The 23,638-nt window shown below is 34.9% G+C and overlaps 1 protein-coding gene and 1 pseudogene across 1 annotated transcript; both read right to left on the bottom strand.

Moving 5' to 3' along the window:
* Positions 1–7,158: 7,158 nt before the first annotated feature.
* LOC107849003 lies at positions 7,159–7,997 on the bottom strand (annotated as a pseudogene).
* A 3,093-nt stretch (positions 7,998–11,090) lies between these two features.
* LOC107851333 (UDP-glucose 4-epimerase GEPI48) lies at positions 11,091–18,236 on the bottom strand. The gene is made up of 9 exons (XM_016696303.2): positions 17,665–18,236; positions 16,651–16,700; positions 16,238–16,373; positions 16,044–16,145; positions 15,554–15,781; positions 13,387–13,465; positions 12,405–12,487; positions 11,725–11,816; positions 11,091–11,540 (listed from the first exon to the last, which is right to left on the bottom strand). Exons 1-9 carry the CDS (start codon positions 17,845–17,847, stop codon positions 11,447–11,449), a joined length of 1,047 nt encoding a protein of 348 aa, XP_016551789.2. The 5' UTR covers positions 17,848–18,236; the 3' UTR covers positions 11,091–11,446.
* Positions 18,237–23,638: the final 5,402 nt, after the last annotated feature.

The raw sequence follows: 23,638 nt of genomic DNA, 5'->3' as shown, positions 1-23,638 counted from the left end.
CCAGAGATTTTGGAAAGAAGATTAATATGAGATCCCAGTAGAAGATAAAGCAGTCCTTCCTACTTGTTAAACTTTAAGAATTTCAGTATGCTAGCATATACTAAAACGGGATTGGACATTAATTTAAGAGATAAAAGGGATGTTCTTTATGTTAATTAATCCTAACGTCTTTCAAGAAATTTAGAAATAGAAAATACTTGTTGAATATTATTGAGACCACCATATTATTGACAGGACCAGATTCAAGTTCTAGATTTAGGCAAAACTAGTCCATACGTTATGAATACATATGCACTTGTTTAGATGCCAAGAGGAAATAGAACTTGACAGGTTGATTTGTGTTTAATCTAACTGCTGAATACAAATACCTAGACACCATCTATTTGGAAAGGAGATTACAAAACATATTTGGAGAATAAGAAAACATAATGAAATGTGAGCAAAAGATGGTTCTACATACCTCAAAATGTTTGAAGAACTTGAGATCCAGAGAAGGGATTAGACTTGTTTTCTTGAATGAATTTCATCAGATTCTTGAGATTTGAGTTTTAGAGGAGGAATAAGGATGTTTATTTATGGATATTATATGAAAAATTGATGGGGAAAAGTGAGGTTTTACCCGGTGAAACTTGAAGAAGGTAGGGAGGTTTGTATTGTAACGTGTAACTGATGAATAGTAAGTCTAGGGGTTTTAATGTATAAAATTAATGGAGAAGTAGGTTTTAATAACTTGGGGTTAATGTAAACAGGAAAGGATGAAATTACCCCTCCAAGAATATGAAAAGAAAAGAAAAAAAGAAAATTTTCGTCTGGTATAGGGCTGTTCTGACTGTTCTTACTAAAATACACGTAACTTTTTACTCGGGTCTCGGATTAATGAGTTGTTGGTGGAATTGAAAAGATGACTCAAAAAGCTTTAATTTGATGGGTAATGGGTCACGTAACTCTAAATATTCTAGGAGAAATGTTTGTTTAAATTTGGTCCTTGTGTGAACCTATATGAAAACTTAATCATTAAAAGACCTTTCACTCAAATTTGTTTTAGAGATTTCTTATGCCCTTAATTCATACCCAATACCCCTACGACATTTCAGACTTGACCTTTACACCTAGATACAATAAAATTTCTATATTCTGGTCAAAGTACATATGAAGAGAGGTCCAATTGATTTTATTTTTAGCTCGAACATTCAGGGTGTTACAAGGATGATGGAGAAAAGCATGTAGATTTAAAACTTTATAGGAGCCTTATTGGAAGCTTGTTGTATCTGACTACTACCAGGACAGATGCGATGTTTGCAGCTATTCCACTGTCCTGATATATGCAATGTCCCAGCACCAAGCATCTTGGAGGTACTAACAGGGTATTGAGGTATATTAGAAGGACTACTGATTATGGCATTTGGTATAGAAGTGTGAAAAATGGAGTTCATATTGGCTATTCAGATAGTGATTGGGGTAGATGTTTGGACGATTACAAAAACACATTTGGTTACTCTTTTTCATTTGGTTCAGATATTTTTTCTTGGAGCACAAAGAAGCAGGATATGGTAGCTCAATCTTCAGCAAAAGCCGAGTATGTGGCTGTTGCACTTACTAAAAATCAAGAAATTTGGTTGAGAAAAATCTTGTTTGATTTGGATCTTATGCCAAGAGAACCAACAATGATCTATGTGGACAATAAATCAGCCATTGCTATGGCTGAAAATCCACTACAACACGGAAGGACGAAGCATATCAACATCAGATTTCATGCTTTGTGAGATGCCAAGAAGAATGGGGAAGTTAAGTTGGTGCATTGCAGAAGTGAAGAACAAAAAGCCGATATTCTAACCAAGAATCTTCCCACCAACAAGTTTGAGTTTCAAAGGATGTTGTAGGGAGTTTCAATGAAAAATTTTAAGGAGGAGTGTTAGAAAATTAAGATTTATCTAGAAACTCCTAGTTAGTAGATATTTTTTGTAGTAAAAAATCCTAGATATTAGATATTTTTGGAGTGGGTTCTTCTAGAATATCCTAGTGTAGTATCTTGAATAAATATCTTGTAGAATTATCTAGATATTCTAGAGTGGCAGAAGATAAGGATCACTAGATTTTTCTTTTAGATCTATCTAGAAGGATGTCTAGAATCATCCATGGAGGCACATTGTGCATTTGTAACCATCCAGAAAAATTGAAAACACTCTAAAAAGTTTTAGCCTCTCCTTCTTCACTGCAGTCTCTTTTGTAGCAATTTACAGGTGCATCATTTCACTATTTCATCTTGCTATTTTTCAATCCTTCTTCCCCTTCTTTTGACAGTATTATTGTGAAAAACCCTTGTGTGTTAGAGAAACTTGACATTGGCCACTGGTTTGGTCAAACCAGTATTAATCCTTTTGTTCTTTCTTTTTCTTACTTATTTGATCTTCTACCAGGGTTGGTTGGTAGTGGATACTAATTAGGCGGTTGTCTAAGGCCTCCTATTTGGGGGGGGGGGGGGGGGCATTTTTCTAGCACTTATCTATTGATAATGTAAAAAAAAATTATAATTTTTTTTTAAAGATGGTGCATAGCTAAAAAATAGGATTTGATAAAAAATAGTAAAAATTAAAAGTAAAGTTTCTTGTTACTGTAACTTTTAACAGATAGTTATTTACTATTGAGTTAATTCTCTTTTTACATTTTCATTAAAAAAAACGTTTCCTTTCTCAAGCTCTCTTTCTTTTTACTCCTTTAAATTACTCTTTTTTTACCCACTTTTTCCACAGTATTTCTCTTTCTCAGGTACTCTTCTCTTTCTCAGTTTTTCTCTATTTTCTTTATTGTCTTTTTCAAGTTCAAAGTCATAAAAAGCTCATACCAAAATTTAAAAATTATTGATAATATAATTACATTATTGTTAATTTCACTTTGAAGAGAACACAACTCATATTTCAAATTGGAAAAAGACATTTTGAAGTAGCTAAACGATAGTTGGGATCATCGAACAAGTCTTCATATCTCTTGAAACGGGCAATATCATTCAAACTTTTTATATTATTATTGTATTTTACATTTGACATTTTCTTATTTAATAGTACGGATTGTTTTTATACTACTTGTTAAAATTTAATATGTCGACTAGAAAACATGAATCTGGTTATTCAAAATTTAAAAAAAAAAAAAAGAGTTGATAATTTGATAAAATTTTAAAAAAGAGCTCTTGATAAATTTTTGATAAATAATACCAATGTTAAATCAAAAAAAATTTTAAAAATTTTTTTAGATGAACAAGTCACTGATTTAGTTGAGTTAGATGATGGTATAATTGAAAAAGAAGGGGAGAAAATTAATGAAATGTCATATACAGATTCTCAAAAAAATCAAGATCTTAAAAATGAATCAAATAATTGTACTCCTAAAAATATATATGATCCTAGTCAATGGAATAATATTGATAAAAATTTAAGAGATTTATTAGTAGAAAATGGACCAATTAGAATTACTGACATAGATTTTTCAAAGGATGAATTTTTAAGAAATTTTTCTACTACGCATTATTTTCAAAAATTAGCAAATGGAGAAACACATGACAGAAGATGGTTAGTTTATTCCAAAGATTTAAATAAAGTATTTTATTTTTGTTGCAAGTTGTTTAATACTACTTCTAATGCTAAGAACAATATATTTGCTAGTGAAGGTAGTAGAGATTGAAAAAATCTTAATGCTGAACTTAGATCTCACAAAATATCTAACCAACATATTATTAATATGAGTTCGTGGATTGATTTAGAAATTAGATTGCGTAACAATAGAACAATTGATAAAAATGTTCAAGAACAAATTAATAGAGATAAAGAACATTGAAAAAAATGTATTTTCAAGAATTATTTCCGTCATAAAAGCTCTTGAAAAAAATAATTTGGCATTTAGAGGAAAAAATGAAAAATTATATCAAGTAAATAATGGAAACTTCTTAAGTTGCATTGAAATGATTGCAGAATTTGATCCAATCATGCAAGAGTATATTCGGAGAATTAAACATGATGAAATTCACAATCATTATCTTGGACATAATATTCAAAATGAATTGATAAGTTTGTTGGCAAGTGAAATTAAGAATAAAATTATTGAAAAAATTATAGAAACAAAGTATTTCTCTATAATTCTTGATTTTACGCCGGATACAAGTCATCAAGATCAAATGTCTTTTACATTACGGAGCGTAGATATTTCTACAACTCCAATAAAAATTATCGAATATTTTTTAGAGTTCTTAAAAGTGGATGATACAAGTGGAAAAGGTCTTTTTGAAGTTATTTTAGATGAAATGAAATGTATTGGACTTGACATTGGTAATCTAAGAGGACAAGGTTATGATAATGGATCTAATATGAAGGAAAAACATCAAGGAGTGCAAAAAAGAATACTCTATATAAATCCTAGATTATTTTACACACCATGTGGTTGTCATAATCTAAATTTGGTACTTTGCGATACGGCTAATTCTTGTACAAAAGTTGTATCATTCTTTGGAGTGGTACAACGTATATATTTACTATTTTCTTCTTCCACTAAACGATGAAAAAATTTGAAAGATTATGTACCTATTTTAACTCTTAAATCATTGTCACAAACACGTTGGGAAAGTCGTATTGAAATTGTTAAAGCAATAAGATTTCATACTCCACAAATAAGGGATGCTTTATTGAAATTAGTAGAAGTTAGTGATGATTCAAAGATTAAAAGTGAAGCCAACTGTTTGACAATTTATGAGCTTGAAAACTTTAAATTCTTACTAGGTATAACTATTTGGTATGATGTATTATTTGTTGTTAATTCAATTAGAAAAATTTACAATCAAAAGATATGAGTATCGATGTTGCCATAGATCAATTAAGAGGTCTAGTTTCTTTTTTAAAAAAAATACAGAGAAGAAGGATTTACACCTGCTATGATTTCGGCCAAGGAAATTACATTAGAGATGAATATAGAACCTTAATTTCGTAATAAACATGTGATTTATAGAAAAAAAATAATTTGATGAGAATGTTCATAATGAAATCACAAGATCTCTTGAAGAATCTTTTAGAGTTGATTATTTCTTATAAATAGTAGACCGGGCCATTTTTTCACTTCAAATTAGATTTGAACAATTTGAAGCTTATGAAAATATTTTTGGTTTTCTATTTAGTGGAAAGAAATTGAGATCTTTATATGACGAGAATTTAAAAAAATATTGTCTTAATCTTGAATGTTCCTTAAAATATAATACACATTCTGATATTGATGGTTTAGACTTATTTTCTAAATTAAAATTTTTAAGAGAAATAGTACAAGTAGAAGATAATACTCTAATCGAGATACTTAATCAAATAAAAGAGTTGATTCTTTTCCAAATGCTTATAGAATAATGTTAACAATTTCGGTAACCGCTGCCTCTGCAGAAAGAAGTTTTTCAAAATAAAAAATGAATCTTATTTAAGATCAACAATGTCTCAAGAAAGATTAAATGGGTTGGCTATATTATCAATTGAAAAAGAATTATTAGAAGAAATTGATTATAAAAAAATTATTAACAATTTTGCATCTCAAAAAGCTGGAAAAAAAGATTTTAGATAAAAATGTATATAATTTATTGTTGTTGAGTTTAAGGCCTCCCATTTAACTTTCGCCTTAGGCCACCAATGTGGTTGAGCCGCCCCTGGCTTCTACATTGCTGTCTTCATTTACTTAGTCTAATAAATACAACTTCTTGCAAATTATATATGAATACTGAAAAAAGAACTTAAACTAAAGAGTCCTGAGAAATGATGATTCAGACGAGATTCTACATCTTTGAACCAGGATTCTATTTCGGTTGTAGGTGTAACTAACCTTCTATCGTATAAATGATTCGAGCTAAAACTCATTATTGATCTTATACAATTTCAACTATATATGGAGTATTGAGCATCAAAATTGAGATAATTCGAGATGGGAAAATAATTTTTATTTGAATGAAAGATGAAGATTTTCAGGGTGACCAAATGATACATAGTGTCATACAGTTAAAAGAAGGCATAATACATAAATATGATCTTAAACTTGACACAAAATTATAACATTGACCTTAAACTTTGACAGTACACAAGTAGGCCCTTTAACTATACAAAACCTGAACAAATAAACACTCCAATTTTGCAACTTACACGTGTGTACCTCACTTGCGCCTACGTGGATTAGTCATCCACTCAGATGTTGCCACCTAATAAAAAAGATACAGTATAACTATGACCTTTTACTTTACCAGTGCACAGGTAGGCCCTTTAACTATACAAAAGCTGAACAAAAAAACCCTTCAATTCTAACTCCGACGCGCGTGGTTTTGAGTGTTTACATGCATTTTGCCACGTAGGATTGAAATATTTATTTGTTCAGGCTTTGTATAGTTAAAGGCCTACTTGTGCACTGTCAAAGTTTAAGGTCAATGTTATAATTTGGTGTCAAGTTTAGGGTCATATTTATGTATTATGCCTTAAAAGAAAGCATTACAGTAAATTTCCCCTCTAGTCAAGAATTGGGGCACCACAATCACTAGCCTATATGCCTTTTGCTCATGCTTTTTTTCATTCATGGCTCGATATTCTGGTGTCCTAGGTGTAGAGGAACCACACCAAAAATAGTAGTATTTGCTAGCAACAACTTAATATAGGCAGCGACTCAATATAAATTAATCTGAATCTGATTCAAATCCCATAAAACCTGTGGGTACGTAATAAAGGTATTGAATCAACTCTTTATAATGAATAGATCTGATCACAACTTCGAATATGGAATGTAAAGGGATCAAATGAATTAATTGTTCCACCAGAGTAATAAGATTATCCAATATCAAAACTACTTCGATATATCTCTTTTGTTTATTTTACCTTGACTCTGGATTCAGTATAAATTCAATAAGTTGTTTTGTTAGTGCATTGCAAATAAAGAAAAGGAAGAATGATATGAAACTGTCGGATAAAAAGAGATTGAAAGGAAACGAAGTATAATTTCATCACATTACACTAGTCTTTATATACAAGCTTTTCTTTTAACATATAAAATTGCATAAACGTGCACAGAGTTGTGGACACACACGATAAATTATGTACATTGTGACCAACAATGATCATTAGAGAAGAATCAATAGCAAACTTGCACCAAATATCTATTAACTTAAAGAGTTGGATAAGAAGCTTGCATAGCAATTCCGCAAAGTTCTTCTTCAGCATCAATGTTTCTTTGCATTCTAATATAACCATTCTCACCCCAGCCAGTTCCCCATGAGTTCTTCACTAACCAATACTCCATCCCATCACTAGTTTCACCATATCCAACTGCTGTAACACCATGATCTAATTCAGTTCCACATTCTCCAGTAAAAACACCGCTTGAATAGAACTGAAAATCTGATGCATTTGCATCAATCGCGACAGATACAGGTTGGTTAGCTACAGCTTTAACTAGAGCAGACTCTCTGTTAGCTGGAACATCTTCCTAACTAGTAATCTTTGCAGCATGGTTGGATTCCTTGCCAGTCTTGCAAGTGCCGTCGGTTTCCTCGTATGGGTAATTAGATTCAGTAGTAAGCCCATGGTTCTTGATGATAAACTTAAATGCATCATCCATGAGACCTCCTTCACATCCCATATTCGAACTCGTGTCACAGTCGACGAGTTCCTGCTCGGATAAAGAAATCAACTTACCAGTTTTGATCTTGTTGATTCCTTCCGTGGCAGCAACAACAGAAAATGCCCAACAACATCCTACATTATAATAAGATTGATTAGTTTTTAGTGTTGCAGATTCATATTTAAAAGATGGTTATATGATCAATGAGTTATTGGTTTAACTTACCACACTGTCCTTGATCCTTAATTCCAGTAACAACACCCTTCTTTCTCCAATCCATGGTAGTTGGCACCGTTACATTTTCGTATCTAAATGATATGATTTCAGGGGATTTCTAGTAGTGGAATAGCTCAGGGGTAGGAGCGGCACACCTGAGATGCAGGCCACGCTGCTGCTGGTGTGAGTTTGAATCGGTGTGGAAGTTCTTTTTTTTCCATTTAAGTTTTTCCAGTTTTATTTATTTATGCCTTATACCTCACACCAAACTAAAGTCTTGTTTACATATTTTCAAATTATGCGGGTTTATACAAAATTCACGATTTTTCTTCATGATTTTCTTACAATATTTGAAGACTTGTTTTAAGTATTAAACTGAAGAATACCTAAACGTTCTTTAATAAGTCAAATTAGTTAACTTTAAGGCCTAAGATGCTAAAGTAATGCTTTAGATATTTGAGAAAGGTATTTAACCTCAATTAAGCGTGATAACAAAGAAACGTTAAATAATGTGACACCATGAAGAGATGGCGTCAATCTGACGGCAATCATCCGAAATATTGATCATACGATGATTAAATTAATAGAATTAAAAAAATAGATTAGAATTGAATAATAAATTTCTGAGTTAAAAGCAAGGTAAATTTGAGAATAATGTTAAGAGTCCAATTATACTCTCAAATTAAAGCAAGGTATAATCTCATGTATGAAGAAAATTGTTTTAGTTTACAATTTTCAAATGATCTATGTTTTTAAAATTATGTAAGTTTTTTAACTTATCTATTTAAGAAATAATATAATTTAAATGCCGATGTGATTTGATTTTATATATTATCAAATGCAAGAGCTTCAACTTTTGTTTTGCCCAACTGATGTACAAGCTATAACCTCTATCTCAATCTCTACTACTGGAATAACGGATAGGATCATGTGGCATCATATTAAATCAGGTAAGTATGAGGTAAAATCGGGTTATCATTTAAATAGAGATTTGGTCAGATGTCAACAAGTTAGTTTGGAAAGACCTCAATTTAGCTATCATTCCTTTCCAAAAAGTTTCTTAGATTTTCTATGGTCTATGAATATTAAAAATAAATATAAACATTTTATTCGAAAATGCATAATAAATGTGCTTCGTGTTAACCATATTGTTTCAAAAAGGTTAAAACATAATTGTGATGTTTGCAAAGGATGTGGCTTGGAAAGTGAAACAATTGAGCATATGTTGTTTAGATGTCCTAAAGCCCAACTAGTTTGGAAGACATGTCCTATAAATTGACCTTCCGTAGTGAACACTATGAATTTTGCTAGCTGGTGGAATGATAATTTTAATAATGCTAATCGATATCCAGATTTTATTGAGCTAACTAAGTTAAGTGTCTCTGTTATGTGGCAAATTTAATTTGGAAAGCGAGAAATGCCTTAATCTTCAATGGAGAAAACTATGAACCTAGTGAATTGTGTGCAAAGCACTATTTGACTACCATGAATATGAAGATAACTTGCTTACTAATCTTTCTACTCCATGTATAACTGAATATCCTAATGATGAGAACTTTACTATTGCACAAGATGGTATTATCCTACTTGCAGATGCTAGCTTACATAAGGAGAGGAAGATGGCAAGCATTGGAGTGCCTGCGGTAAGTTGCTTCAAGTCTTTGGCGCCCCAATTCAATTTGTTGGGAAGGTCATCACTGCTGAAGCGTTAGCAATTCGTGAAGCGTTGGAAAAAGCCATGGAAAATGGATGGACGAGAGTGCAAGTATTGTCGGATGCTAAGAACGTGGTGAATATGATACAAAAAAGAAGTGTTGCATCGTGGGAGATAGAAACGACCTGCGAGGATATTTGAAAGTTGATGGAGTTCTTTGAAAATGTAGACCTAGTGCATATCCCTAGATCTTGGAACAAAATAGCACATAATTTAGCAAAGTTTTCTAGTTCATTATTACAAAAGACTGTTTGATTTGCTAATTATCCTAGTTGGATTGTAAAGTATCTTTTAACACTTTAAACTTACTATGAATTAATATAAATAGTATGTTGGATGCCAAAAAAAAAAAAGCGGTTTTCTTGCAGTAGCCTTTCTGGACGTGCATACAATCTGTTAACTTCGAACAAAATTAAACATTGGCACCAACGTGATTATAAAAGGGCCTGTCGATTGAAATTAATTGCGGAAGCTAGTTAAAATACACAAAATATATACATGGGTTGTATACAAAATACGTACATTTATGTAAATAAAAAATATATATTTATATTTAACATACAAAACATACATACTTAAGTTTTCGCAAAATTACCCCTATTTTGGGGTGGTCTTTAATATTTTTTTCTCACCAAATCGTTGGTCTTTGATTTTTGCCTTTGTTGTTCATTTAATGAAAATTTGTGCACTAAAGTATCCTTAATTATGACCTAATTTCGTAATGCATAAGTTTTGAGAACTTTTACCTTATTCAACGTTATGTTTTGTAGTATCTAATTCATAAGCCATAAGTTTAGAGAAGATTTGTCTTATCCGCCAAAAGTTCCGTAGGAATAAGTTGCCTCATAAGGCATAAGTTTTGTGAATTCTAGAACTGAATTTATGCTTCTATCAGATTAGGTTCTAGAAGAACTAAGATATGTCCAGTAACGCATATTACAACAACAAATCTAGTATATTCCCACCAAGTGGAGTCAGGTAAAAAGTATGCAGTCCATACCGCTGCCTCCGAAGAAGTAGAGAGGCTATTTCCGATAGAGAGTGTAAAATGTACGCATATTATGAGAGAAACTTTTTAAAACTGAAACTGAACTTCTACATCTGTCATACAAGTTTTGTAGGAGTATAACTTGATATGCATTGTAGGACTTAACTTGTGTTAGTTAATATTATGATAAGAAAATATAACTTCTGCCTCAACTCTTTTTTTTTTTTTTCCATGCCAGTGCTATTTTTGGCCCTTTTTTGCTACTTAAAATGTTAAATTTCGCCCCAAAATAAGGACATTCATGCGAATGACCCATATGCATTTGCTCGCTATTAATTTTTAGGGCTGCCCAGAGAGGTAATTGTCCCTTATAAAATGAGTGCTCGAATATAATGCTGTAATCAGTGGTGACAGATATTATACCACAATAGCACATGGAATTATAGTATATTATAATGGATACTCTGAACCAGCTAATCACATTTCGAAGCACATAGATTAGTGAGTTGTAAACATGTTCATATACTTCTAAGTCCAACTACTAAATAAAACACACAATAATCAAACCATAAATAATGTAATTAGAATCTTTCAACAATATGATTGCTCTGCTGCTAGTTACAAAAAGAATAAAAGAACAAATAAAATGCCACTCTATAGGTTTCAGCTAAACGAGCAATATTATTCATCGACTATCCCTTTTTCTTCACGATGGAAAACATCCCACTCGCGTTAGAACTCCAGTTAGAAAATGTAAATATTCCGACCATTCTATGATCCTAGTAATATACGCGGAATCCTTACCCCCGAAAGAAAAGATTGATCGGTGGTGATTAGCAGTGAGGATAAGCGACTCAACGGCTGGAATAATGTGTCCATGAAACAACAAGCAGTTAAATGAATGCATTGCACTGTCACTTTGATTCCTGCGATCCTTCATAGCCGTAGGGGTTTTTACTAGCCCAGTTCCACTGATCCCGGCACATATCTTCAATGCCATATTTTGCCCTGAAAATTATGCGCGACATTTAGTACAAAACATATCAAACATAAAATGTACATTAGTATATGTCATAGAGAAAGGATCGGCAGGAAAACTCTAGCTGAGGGGAACTACCAGTGTCACCCCCTCAACTACTTAAGTAATTAGATTGATTAGCAACAAAGTGATATATTTGTAACTATCACTTACCTCCAATTCAATTCTCGTTCTGCTTTCTCTGTTGCTGCATATACAATTTCGGCATCCCCAGGTCGTCGACCAGACATCACCAGTGGAATTTTCTAGTAAAGCAGAATAAGAGGTACTTATAGTGCACCAAGAATGCAAATTAGTGTTACAATTACAATTAATCTGTTCCATAGTTAGAGAAGTCTTTCCGCCCAAAGTGGCAGGTCAGGAACATACAGTAAGGAGATTAAAGAGAGATGGAATTATGTATGAACCAAATAGAGCCTTTCAAATTATAAGAGAAGTGTCCAATTTGCTCCCAGATGAGAAGAAATGGAAAGAAACTCTTCTACTCATTTAAATGTGCAGACATACGTCTCTCAGATTAGAAAATTAAACACGCATTCCACTAAAGAGGCTCAACTTTAAAAACTTATCAACATGACTATGCACCAAGCCAACCTATTCCTTTCCAGTTCAATATTAAGAAAAGAATCAGGTTCATTATTATGATAATTATTTTTTTTTGGAGACTGGTAACTTTGAATTATTGTTATAATAACAACCATCTATTTACATAACGAGGCAAAGGCTTTTGCTCCAATGCATGACTTATGTCTCTATTCCATTTATAAAAGTTTAACTCACTGAACTGGGCGTTTCCATAGAGACAACCAAGGATGAAGGCAAAAGTACACTACCTTTCCTGATACCTTCTCAAATGCTGCCACCACTTCTAAGACTGACGATCCTTTCCCTGTTCCCAGGTTGTAAACTTCACAACCTGAAATGTTTAAGCAAAATCAGAGGTAGAATCAACACCAAGCAGAGGGAACTTTTCCCTCTACGTACTTGCTTAGATAATATGATCATTTTATCATTCAACAAGAGCAGTAAGTGTTTTAAGGACATCCAAACAATATCGCTCTAGAAACGCAAAGAGAAGCCACACTAGAACTAACATGATTTGACGAAACAGAAACAGCATTAAGGAATAATATGATCACACCATGATCAAAAATTAATGCTTCTCAACTTACAACAACAACACAACAAACCCAGTGTATTCCCACGTAGTGGGGTCTGGGGAGGGTGAAATGTACGCAGTCCATACCACTACCTCCGGAGAAGTAGAGAGGCTGTCAAAAAAACTTAATGCTTCTCACAGAATAATATTTGCCTGGGATATTAGTGACGCTGCCATGTTAAACCTATTTGTACGTCGTGTACTGCTCCCAAATTTCACATTATTTCATTGTTGTTACTTCTCTCGTTTCTATATTCCCTTTCTCAAACTGTTTGGAAATTCTCTTTTTAAGCCAAGGGTCTGTTGGAAACAGCCTCTCTGTCTCTACGAGGTAGGGGTAAGGTCTAAGTACACACTATCCTCCCCAGACCCCACTTGTGGGATTACACTGGGTGTGTTGATATTGTTGTCATGTTTAACCATGTCATAGAGAACACAATGAGGAAAAATGACATAGAAATGTACAGCTTTCCACCTTCGCCAATCTAAAACAAGAATCCAACAGCAGAATAGAAAGCTATATTTCAGGGCAAACAATCTTCAAGAAAGAAAAGTTGGAGAGCTTTGTCGTCATCGATTCTGAAGCTGCCGGGAAAAATTAAAACCAGATAACTTGAACAGTGAAGTAACAATCATAAGAAGTAGCAAGTACTCACCTGTCGAAGGATCAAACAGCTTCCGCAAAGCAGCAATATGGCCATCCGCTAAATCAACAACATGAATGTAATCACGTACCTGAAAATATCAGCACATAATCACTCACATGCTTAGGCAAACAACAGTCACATTTTATTCCTACTAGTTTAATACAAAACTCTTGGCACACCTCAATTTTGATGATTTACCTAGAAGCTAACTAACGACTAAGAAAGAAACAAAGTGGCCATGCATCCTTTTTCTAATTTTGTTCCGAGGTACATGGGAGAGAAAGTGCAGGGTAACACTAAGAGGCAAAAGAGTCCACATTCATTTAGATTCATAGTTTGATGTAGATAGATACAACAACAACAACAACAACATCAACAACCCAGCATATTCCCACACAGTGAGGTCTGGGGAGAGTGAAATGTACGCAGTCCATACCGCTACCTCCGAAGAAGTAAAGAGGCTGTTTCCGATAGACCTCCGGCTCAAGAGAGAGAATAGTATAGCAAGGTCATAATGCAACTCAAAACAGGATGTATAACACAACAGAAATAAGCGATAAAATAATAACCGTAAATATCCAGGAAATACAAAATAAGTAAAGTACAAGCAATAAGAAATAAGAAATAGGAAAACGGATACTCTCCTAGTAGTAAACAATACACTCACAGACCTAAGAGGACTACCACCCCCACACTCTCTAACACCTAGCCATAACCCACACACTCACACTAGCCTTCAACCCTAATCCGCAACCTCCACATCTTCCTGTCTAGGGTCATGTCCTCAGTAAGCTGCAGTTGCTCCATGTCATGCCTAATCACCTCCCTCCAGTATTTCTTTGGCCTACCTCTACCCCTCCTGAAACCATCCAAAGCTAGTCTCTCACACCTCCGAACAAGGGCATCCGTGCTCCTCCTCATCACATGCCCAAACCATCTCAACCTGCCTTCTCTCATCTTGTCCTCCACCGAAGTCACTCCCACCTTCTTTCGGATAATCTCATTCCTGACTCTATCCCCTATAGTGCGACCACACATCCAACGCAACATCCTCATTTTCGCCACTTTCAATCTTTGGATATGGGAGTTCTTGATTGACCAACATTCAGCTCCATACAGCATGGCCGGACGGACTGTCACTCTGTAGAATTTGCCTTTAAGCTTAAGGGGCACCTTCCTATCACATAACACTCCCGAGGCGAGCCTCCACTTCATCCAACCTGCTCCAATACACTTAGAGACATCCTCCTCAATCTCGTCATCCCCCTGAATCATAGACCCAAGATACTTAAAACTATCCTTCTTACAAACATCCTGAGAGTCCAACCTCACCACCACACCATCCTCCTGACTCGAGTCACCGAACTGGCATTCCAAATACTCCGACTTGGACCTACTCAACCTGAACCCCTTAGATTCCAGGGTTTGCCTCCAAACCTCCAATTTCTCATTCACACACACACCACCACCACCACCCCGCATCTCATCAATCAACACTACATCACCCGCAAATAACATACACCACGGTACCTCACCTTGAATACTCCGCGTCAACACGTCCATCACCAACGCAAAAAGGAAAGGGCTGAGAGTCGATCTCTGGTGCAAACCTGTCTCTACCGGAAAATGCCCTGAGTCTCGTCCCGCCGTCCTTACCCGAGTCTTCCCTCCATCGTACATGTCCTTAATAGCTCTGATGTACGCCACCTGCACTCCTCTCACCTCCAAGCATCTCCAAAGAAGCTCCCTAGGGACTCTGTCATACGCCTTCTCCAGATCGATGAACACCATGTGCAAATCCCTCTTCCTTTCCCTACACTGCTCCGCCAATCTTCTCACCAGGTGAATTGCCTCTGGTCGAGCGACCAGGCATAAAACCAAACTGATTCTCTAAAATGGACATGACCCTCGTCAATCTCCGCTCAACCACCCTCTCCCAAATCTTTATAGTGTGACTCAACAACTTAATTCCCCTATAGTTATTGCAACTCTGAATGTCACCCTTGATGTAGATAGATAAGATTTCTAAATTTTGAATGAGCTAATTTCTCATAATCTAGAATACTATCAAAACATTTCTGACAATCTAGAACAAAATTGTCGAATAATAGTCCTATCAGAAGTTAAAAACAGTATAATAATCACTAGGTATTTGCTAATGAAAATTTGGCCATACCGCTGTACCATCCTTTGTTGGATAATCAGTTCCATAAACTGTCAGTGCTGGTCTCCTGCCAACAGCAACTTGTTGAACAAAGGGCATGAGGTTATTTGGAATTCCACGTGGATCATCACCAATAGAGCCACTTGGATGTGCACCAATAGGATTGAAGTACCGCAACAATATGACTTTCCATTCAGAGTCAGAATGGTAGACATCCCGGCAAATTTCTTCAGCGAAGAGCTGAAAATTAAGTCTAATTAGCTTTGCGTATAAACACACAGCATATACGTAACCAGAATTCTGGCTATTCAGAAAAGAGAGAACACAGACTGCCCTCCCTCTTCTAAAAGAAAAGTACAAGGGAAGGTATAAAACTTGGCTGCTCAGCAGCCTCAATAGAGAGGCAGTCAATGAGCTTCAACTAGATTTTAGAATCATAGATATCAGCTTCATTAAACCAGCTGAGCACTAAAACAACCAGGTGAGACAACTCAAAAGATACCTTTGTCCTTCCATAAGGATTTGCAGCACTTATGGGAGATTCCTCAGTACAAGGAACCTCTTTTGGCCAGCCATAGACAGTAGACGATGATGAGAACACAAGCTGAATATTTGAAGGCAGAAGCCAGTAAATATACGATTGCAAGAGAGAAAAGATGCATTATTAAAATAAGCAAAAGAGTAGAGAAGAAATACATTTTTGCATCCACGCTCTGCCATGACTTCCAACAAGGTAATTGTACCTGCAATATTGTTGTTATAGTACATCAAAGGTTTTTGGACACTTTCACCCACTGCCTTTAGTCCAGCAAAATGGATAACAGCATCGAACCTGCATTACATAGGTGACAGATGCTGATGTACAGAAATGAAGTAAAGCAGGAGAGCTAATTGGCAAATTTTTACATTACAACCCCCATGTTGAAATGATAAACAGCAAATTTTGGGAAAACAGTATACAATTCATGACCATGCTTATCAAGGTTTCAACATACCACACTGAATAAAACAACACTGGCGATAACAATGGAAGGGTGATCAATAAAGAAGGTTGTACAAAAAGAATTCAGAATCGATGTATATCTTGCAACTAACATAGTAGGACTTACTTGTTAGACTCGAAAAGCTTTTCAACTGCAGGCTTGTCACGTAGATCAATCTGACATTCAAAACAAAACTATAGAAATCAGGAACAGACAAAATGCAGGAACTGAAACAACAATCAAGTGCTTGAAAAAAACATACTACAATACCACAACAACAATATACCCAGTGAAATCCCACAAGTGCGGTCTGGGGAGAGTATAGTGTAGGCTGAGCTTACCACTACCTTGTAGAGATAGAGAGGCTGTTACCAAAAGCCCCTCTGCGCAGGTGCAGCAAATCCAAGTACAAAGAAGAAGAAAACAATGAAGAAAACAATGAAGAAAACATAGCAACTAACAAAAGAAGCAGCGCAAAGCTTACAAGAGAGGGACAAGAAGAACAACAAAATAATGTGATAATCACAACACAATAAACAACAGACGATGGCAGATATCAAAAGCAAGAACAACAATAATACAGCTAGTACAACACAGCAGTAGAAACATACTACAGTACTGTGTAAAAAGGGCAGCTCGGTGCATTAAGCTCCCACTATTCACCGGGTCAGGGGAAGGACTGGACCACAAGGATTTATTCTACAACCTTACACTGCATTTCATACTACAATACTGTGTAAAAAGGGAAGCTCAGTGCACTAAGCTCCCACTATGCACGGAGTCAGGGGAAGGGCCGGACCACTAAAGGTTTATTCTAAGCATTCTTGCCTTGCATTTCATAATATATTACTGTGTAGAGAAAAAAGGGAAAAAAAGAAGGTTACACAAAGACTACAAACTTATCAACAAGCAGAAAAGAACCAAATTCTATAGATTTCAGAGCATAGAGGTTCAAATCCCAATAACATTGAAACTAGTAAAAATCATGATATACCCAAATCATCACTCTTGATTAAAAAAAAAAAAAACAGATGCCAGTAATTCCCAGCCCAAATAAAAACCCAATCTTTACACCCCAGATACACGTAAACTCGATAATTCACACAAATCCAACGATTAAATAGGGAAAAAGGGACCTACATTGTAAAAATAAAGGTTAGAACCAAATTGACCCGCAAGTTCTTGAACCCTTTTAACAGCAATGGCAGATGAATTATCCAAATTATCAACAATGACAGTCTTGTAACCACCTAGAAGCAACTGTAACACCGTGTGACTCCCAATGTACCCAGCTCCACCTGTCACTAGTATATTCTTCGACATTGATCCAAATCAAGAATTCAGATCAAGAAAGTGTATGAAGAAAATCAAGAAAGTATAGAACAAAGGTGGAGTTTTTATAATGGTAATTTGTGGGAAAGAAACTCCCTCTTGTCTGTCATTTGGGTGGAAGAATCTTAAAGGGATTTATCAACGAATAGTTTTAAGGAAAAGAAAGGCCATGTGGAAAGGAGGTTTCATCACGTCGGTACTCTTCTGAATGGGAAAACAATAATATGGTTTGAATCGGCAGCTCTGTTTACACTCCACAGTTTACTGTTGTAATTTCACACAGGTTTCTAATTATTACAGTGTGCGTGTAAGTGTGTGTTTTGTTTTTTTTAGAAGGGGAAGGTTAAGGGGTAATGGAAGTGAACACTTACGGTGTGTTTGGTACGAAGGAAAGTATTTCCTAAAAGTCTCTTTAAGCCTATCATTCAACCCCAATACTGGAGTAGACCTCAACTCGAGACATGATTCTCAGTCCTGACCCGGATCAGACTCTTGGGTCGAGGTTGAGAATCAGGTCCCAAGTCACTAATGGAGTCCAAAGTTGGGAGCTAAGTCATCGATCTAGGTCAGAATCAGGAGTCAAGTCCCCAATTGAGGTTGGATCTGCATTTGAGAGTTCGGTCTCGAGTTGGGCCCAAGGCAAGGATCTCGAGTTAGGGTCAAGTTGGGACCCGACCCAAGACTTAACATCTGATGCCGGCCCTAGCCCAGGACTCCACTTTCGACTCCTGACTCTAAACCCTGACTCATCAACACCTAACTACTTTACTCTCGGCCCGACACTTGACCTTAACCCTTAACTCCTAGCCCTAGACCCTGACCCAACACCTAACTACCTAACTCCCGGCCAAAGATTCGACCCCAACCTCTATCAGGATTCAACCCCCACCCTCATTTTCAAACCTTGCTCGAGACTCGATTTCCATCTCTTAATGTAGACACCAACTCAGAACCCTACTCCTGATCAGGACTCCAACCTAGAACCCGACTCTCAACCCTAATATTGCATCAACCCCGACCCAAGACCCAACTTTTAACTCGGACCTCGACTCAAAATTTGACAACTAATTATAGTATTTTCACAAATTATAGTGTTTTTTGGATTCGGTGTCATAGTATTTCTCATAAACATCAAAAAATAAGTAAGATATTCACTTATTTTTTAAGAAAATATTTTCTAGAAAAATATTTTTCTTCATACCAAATAGGGGTGTGCAAAAACAGAACCGGCCGATAAACCGAACCGATAAAAATGTTATTGGTTTATTATTATTGGGTTATTGAATTAATGATTTTTCAATGGTTTATAAAAAAAATTATTGGACTATTGGTTCGATTTTTTTTATCGGGTTATTAGGTAAATCGATAACCCAATTATCGGTTTCAATATATATATATATATATATATATATATATATATATATTAGTTTTTCTTTAATTTCTATAAATTAACAAACCTATTATTTCAATTATACACACTCTTAAATTCTCCTAACAACATTTAGTTCAAACTTGAAGATTTTTGCAAATTAAAACACATCATGTAAGATTTTTGGTTAATATTAAGATTCGATTTTTTTCATGTTAGTTACTACTATTTCTATTTTATGAGTATTTTTTTATCAGTTAAACTGAAAATCGAACCGATAGGGACTAAAATTTAACAAAATGTTATTGGTTTATTGTTATTGGGTTAACTATTTTTTAATAATTTTATAAAAAAAATTATTGGGTTATTGCTTCGGTTCGATTTTTCTTATCGGGTTATTGGGTAAACTGATAACCCAATTATCGGTTTCAATATATATATAGAGAGGGGGGGGATAGATAGATAGATAGATAGATAGATAGATAGATAGATAGATAGATAAATATCTTAGTTTCTCTTTAATTTCTATAAATTAACAAACCTATTATTTCAATTATACAAACTCTTAAATTCTCCTAACAACATATAGTTCAAACTTGAACATTCTTGTAAATTAAAACACATCATATAGGATTTTTGGTTAATATTAAGATTCGATTTTTTTTCATGTTTGTTACTATTATTTCTATTTTATGAGTACTTTCTTATCGGACAAACCAAAAACCGAACCGATAAGGTAAAAATTGATAAACTGAAAAGATAAAAAAATATCTTATTGGTTTAGCATATTTAAAAAACGAAAATCGATAAATCGAACCAATAATATATAAACCGAACCGAATCGACCGATGCACACCCCTAATACCAAACACACCCTAGGATCATTTAGATGTTTGTTAGAGTTATGAGGTACTCCCTGTGTTTCAATTTATCTGTTTTGCTTTTCTTTGTAGTTTGTTTCAAAAAGAATGTTTCCTTTATTGATAACTCTTCAATTCTAGTTTTGCATATGACATGTTTAAGACCATAAGATTAAAAGACGTTTTGGTACATTCTATATATCTTTAGTTTAAGACTACAAGATTCAAAAGTCTTCTTTACTTTCTTAAAATTTGTGCCAAGTCAAAACAAGACAAACAAATTCAAACAGAGAAAATATTAGTTATGTATACTTTACTTATTTATATATTAATTCTTTGGAGGTGTTTGGAGGCTAGAGCTGTTCATATGACGTACACTAGGTTGATTAAGGACATGTACAATAGAGAAAAGATACGTGTGAGAATGGTGGGAAGATATTCAGAGCACTTTCCTGCTTTGACAGGGTTACACTAGCGATCAACTCTTAGTTGGTTTTTATTCACCTTGGTGATGGATGTTTTGACGTGGTACATTCAAGGTGAAGTGACTTGGTGTATGTTATTTGTAGATCATGTACTTCTAATTGACGGAACCTGGGGAGGAGTTAATGATAAGTTAAAATTTTGGAGACAAACCCTAGAGTCTAAAGGGTTTAGGTTAAGTAGGATCAAGAAGAAGTTCAAGTTTAGTAATTTGACACACAAGCCTAAGTGGTGGTGAAGCAGAATCTTAGGCCATTTGAAAGCGAGATAGTTTCAAATATCTTGGGTCTATGATTCTGGGGAACTGAGAGATGATGAGGAATTCACATACCATATCGATGCAGGATAGATGAAATAGAAGCTCACTTCTAGAGTGTAGGGTGATAAGCGGGTGTCTCCTAAACGTAAAGGCAAGTTCTACAGAGTGACAGTTCGACTGGCCATATTATATGAAACAGTGTGTTGTCCAATAAAAAACCCCCACATCTAAAAGTTAAAAGTGGTGGATATTAGACATTGTGATGGATGTGTGGACTTACTATAAGGCATAGGGTTAGAAATAAGATTATTCGTGAAAAGGTATGAGAGGCTTCGGTGGAAAAAATGTGAAAAGTAAGGTTGAGATGGTTCGAACATGCGATGAAAAGAGAAATGGATGCCTAGTATAGAGGTGTGAAAACGTAACACTCCATCTTTTACATGTACTTGTTCTACTTATATGAAACTTGATATAGCCTTGTGGTATAGGTAACTAACTAGATTTTTTTATGTGAGTATTGATGGTGTAAATAGGTTTGACGATACTTCCTGTACAACTTAATGTAACACGACCAATTTAACATTAATGCAACTACAGCTTAAATTGGACCAGTGGGCGATATGACAGCTAGTTTATGGACACAGGATTTCTTTAAACTGGGCCCTCCCACATTCACTGAGTCAGATCCCAATAAAGACCCACAAGACTTTATTGATAAAATCTAAAGGGCTTTGGATAACATATGTGTATCTAGTAAAGATATAGTTGAGCTAACAACATATAGATTAAAATGGGGGGCTCTATTGTGGTATGAAGACTGGAAATAATCTAGGGGTACAGGTACACCGTCAGCTAGTTGGAAGGAGTTCAAAGAGGCATTTCTTGATCATTACCTTCCATATAAGATCCTAGAGGACCATGAAGATCAGTTTTTAAATCTTCGCTAAGGAATATGAGCATGAAGGAGTACAATCTTCAGTTTAACTATTTGGCTAAGTATGCTCCTAGTGTAGTAGCTATTATGGAAGATAAAGTTCATCAATATGTGGATACATTGGGGTTGAATCTGGTTAGAGATTATACTATTATTCCTTTGAATAAATACATGGATATAGAAATAATACAAGATTTTACATAAAAATAGAGGATCAGAGGCAAAGAAGAAGGATACAAGAGTCAAAAAGAGGGCTAGATCTATGAGGCGGTTTATGCAATCCCAAAGTGAGTTTCGAGCTTGATTTTCTAACAAACCACCTAGGCCACCGTCTTCCTACTCTGCAGTAAGTGTCTCACCTCAATTTTAAAGGTTTAGAGGCAATCAATTTGGGTAAAGAAGTAAGAGCCTGATATAAGTGCGATCACGTAGATGGACTTATGTGGGTGTGCATTGAATTTTTCCAAGTGTGTGTGCAAGAGAAGTATAATTAAGGCCTAAAACACACTAAAAACAGTCACTACATTGAAGTAGAGGGGTGCCTCTCACTTAAGGGGCATTTTGGACATTTTGACTTCTATTTGTAATACACTATATAAGAAACATATTAGGGTTTATTTACTTAGTTTTGGAATATTGATAATTGTATAACACTTTGAAACACACAGGTTCTCTCATCCTTGAGACTTGGCCGAAACTAGGTTACAACAAGAGGGTGGATTCTCTTTTGTTATTTGCTTGCTTGGAATGTGTGGATGCTTGACGGATTGAGTCCCTCCTGTATTCTTCAAAGAGTGTAGGTGTTACTACTACTATTAGTAAAGGTCTTTGTGTGTGACAAACATTTAGGTTCTTAGTATTTATAGTAGTATGTGTCTACCTATCTATTATTTACATTTTTTCATCCTTGTAACGTTTATATCTTGTAGTGGAAGTCATTTGTATTGTTTTTGTTATTCATATTATTGTATTCATCTTGTTCTTCATATATCGTTGGTAATATAGTTTGGGTTGGCTGATTTGGTGTTTAAAACACCTCTTTCTATCTCGTTATTGTGTAGTTATAGTGAATCCAAGTGTAGTCTTACCATATGATACAAGACAAACAAGAAAAACATGAAACATACTTCAAAAGGGTCCTCAGATCTTTGATCTTGTGGACTATTTTTGAAGTGCGTTTCATGTTTTCCTTGTTTGTCTTGTATCATTTGGTATTAAAGCATGGCTTAATCTTATTCTAATAAGATCAAATCTTAGACTTGCTTGTTTAAAAAAGAAAATCAAAACAAAAAACAAGAGTTGGAGTGTTCTTATGTTCTTGGCCGAATCTGGATTTTGTTATTGTCTTGGCCAAAAACTTGTTTGTGTGTCTAGATTTGGTAGTCATTTTGTTGTGTAGAGTGTTTCCAGTGTTGGTTTCTTTCTCACCAACACTAAAAAAATATCCATTTCTAAGCTTGAACTTGAACTTGTTGATGTTGTTGATGTGAACAAAGTGTGGCCGATTTGATATTGTTGTCATTCTAAGCCTTGACCGTGTTGATGGCCTTGTTGTTATGGAATTGGGAGTTGGAATTTGTTGTTGCTCTTGGAGAATATTGTTGTTGTTCTTGGTGTTGTTATGGTGTTCTTGTTGTTCTTCACCCTTTCCATCTCTTTTTAAAACAAAAAAGTGAACATTAGATCTACAAAAGGTGAAAGTCCAAGTTGTAGTACTTGTTGGTTAAAGACTTGATCACATTACTCAAAAGACTTGGCAACCACTTTTCACCTACTTTCCTTGATTTAAGGACCTTGTTTCAAGGAGAAAGCACAAAGAAGTCAAGTCTTGTCTTGAATTTGAACAAAAAGGCTCCAAGACCATATTTTCCTCCATT

Source organism: Capsicum annuum, chromosome 12 (assembly GCF_002878395.1).
Source record: "Capsicum annuum cultivar UCD-10X-F1 chromosome 12, UCD10Xv1.1, whole genome shotgun sequence".
Classification (NCBI taxonomy): domain Eukaryota; kingdom Viridiplantae; phylum Streptophyta; class Magnoliopsida; order Solanales; family Solanaceae; genus Capsicum; species Capsicum annuum.
Note: the sequence above shows the minus strand (reverse complement) of the source record. Positions and strands in the feature narration are given on the sequence as shown.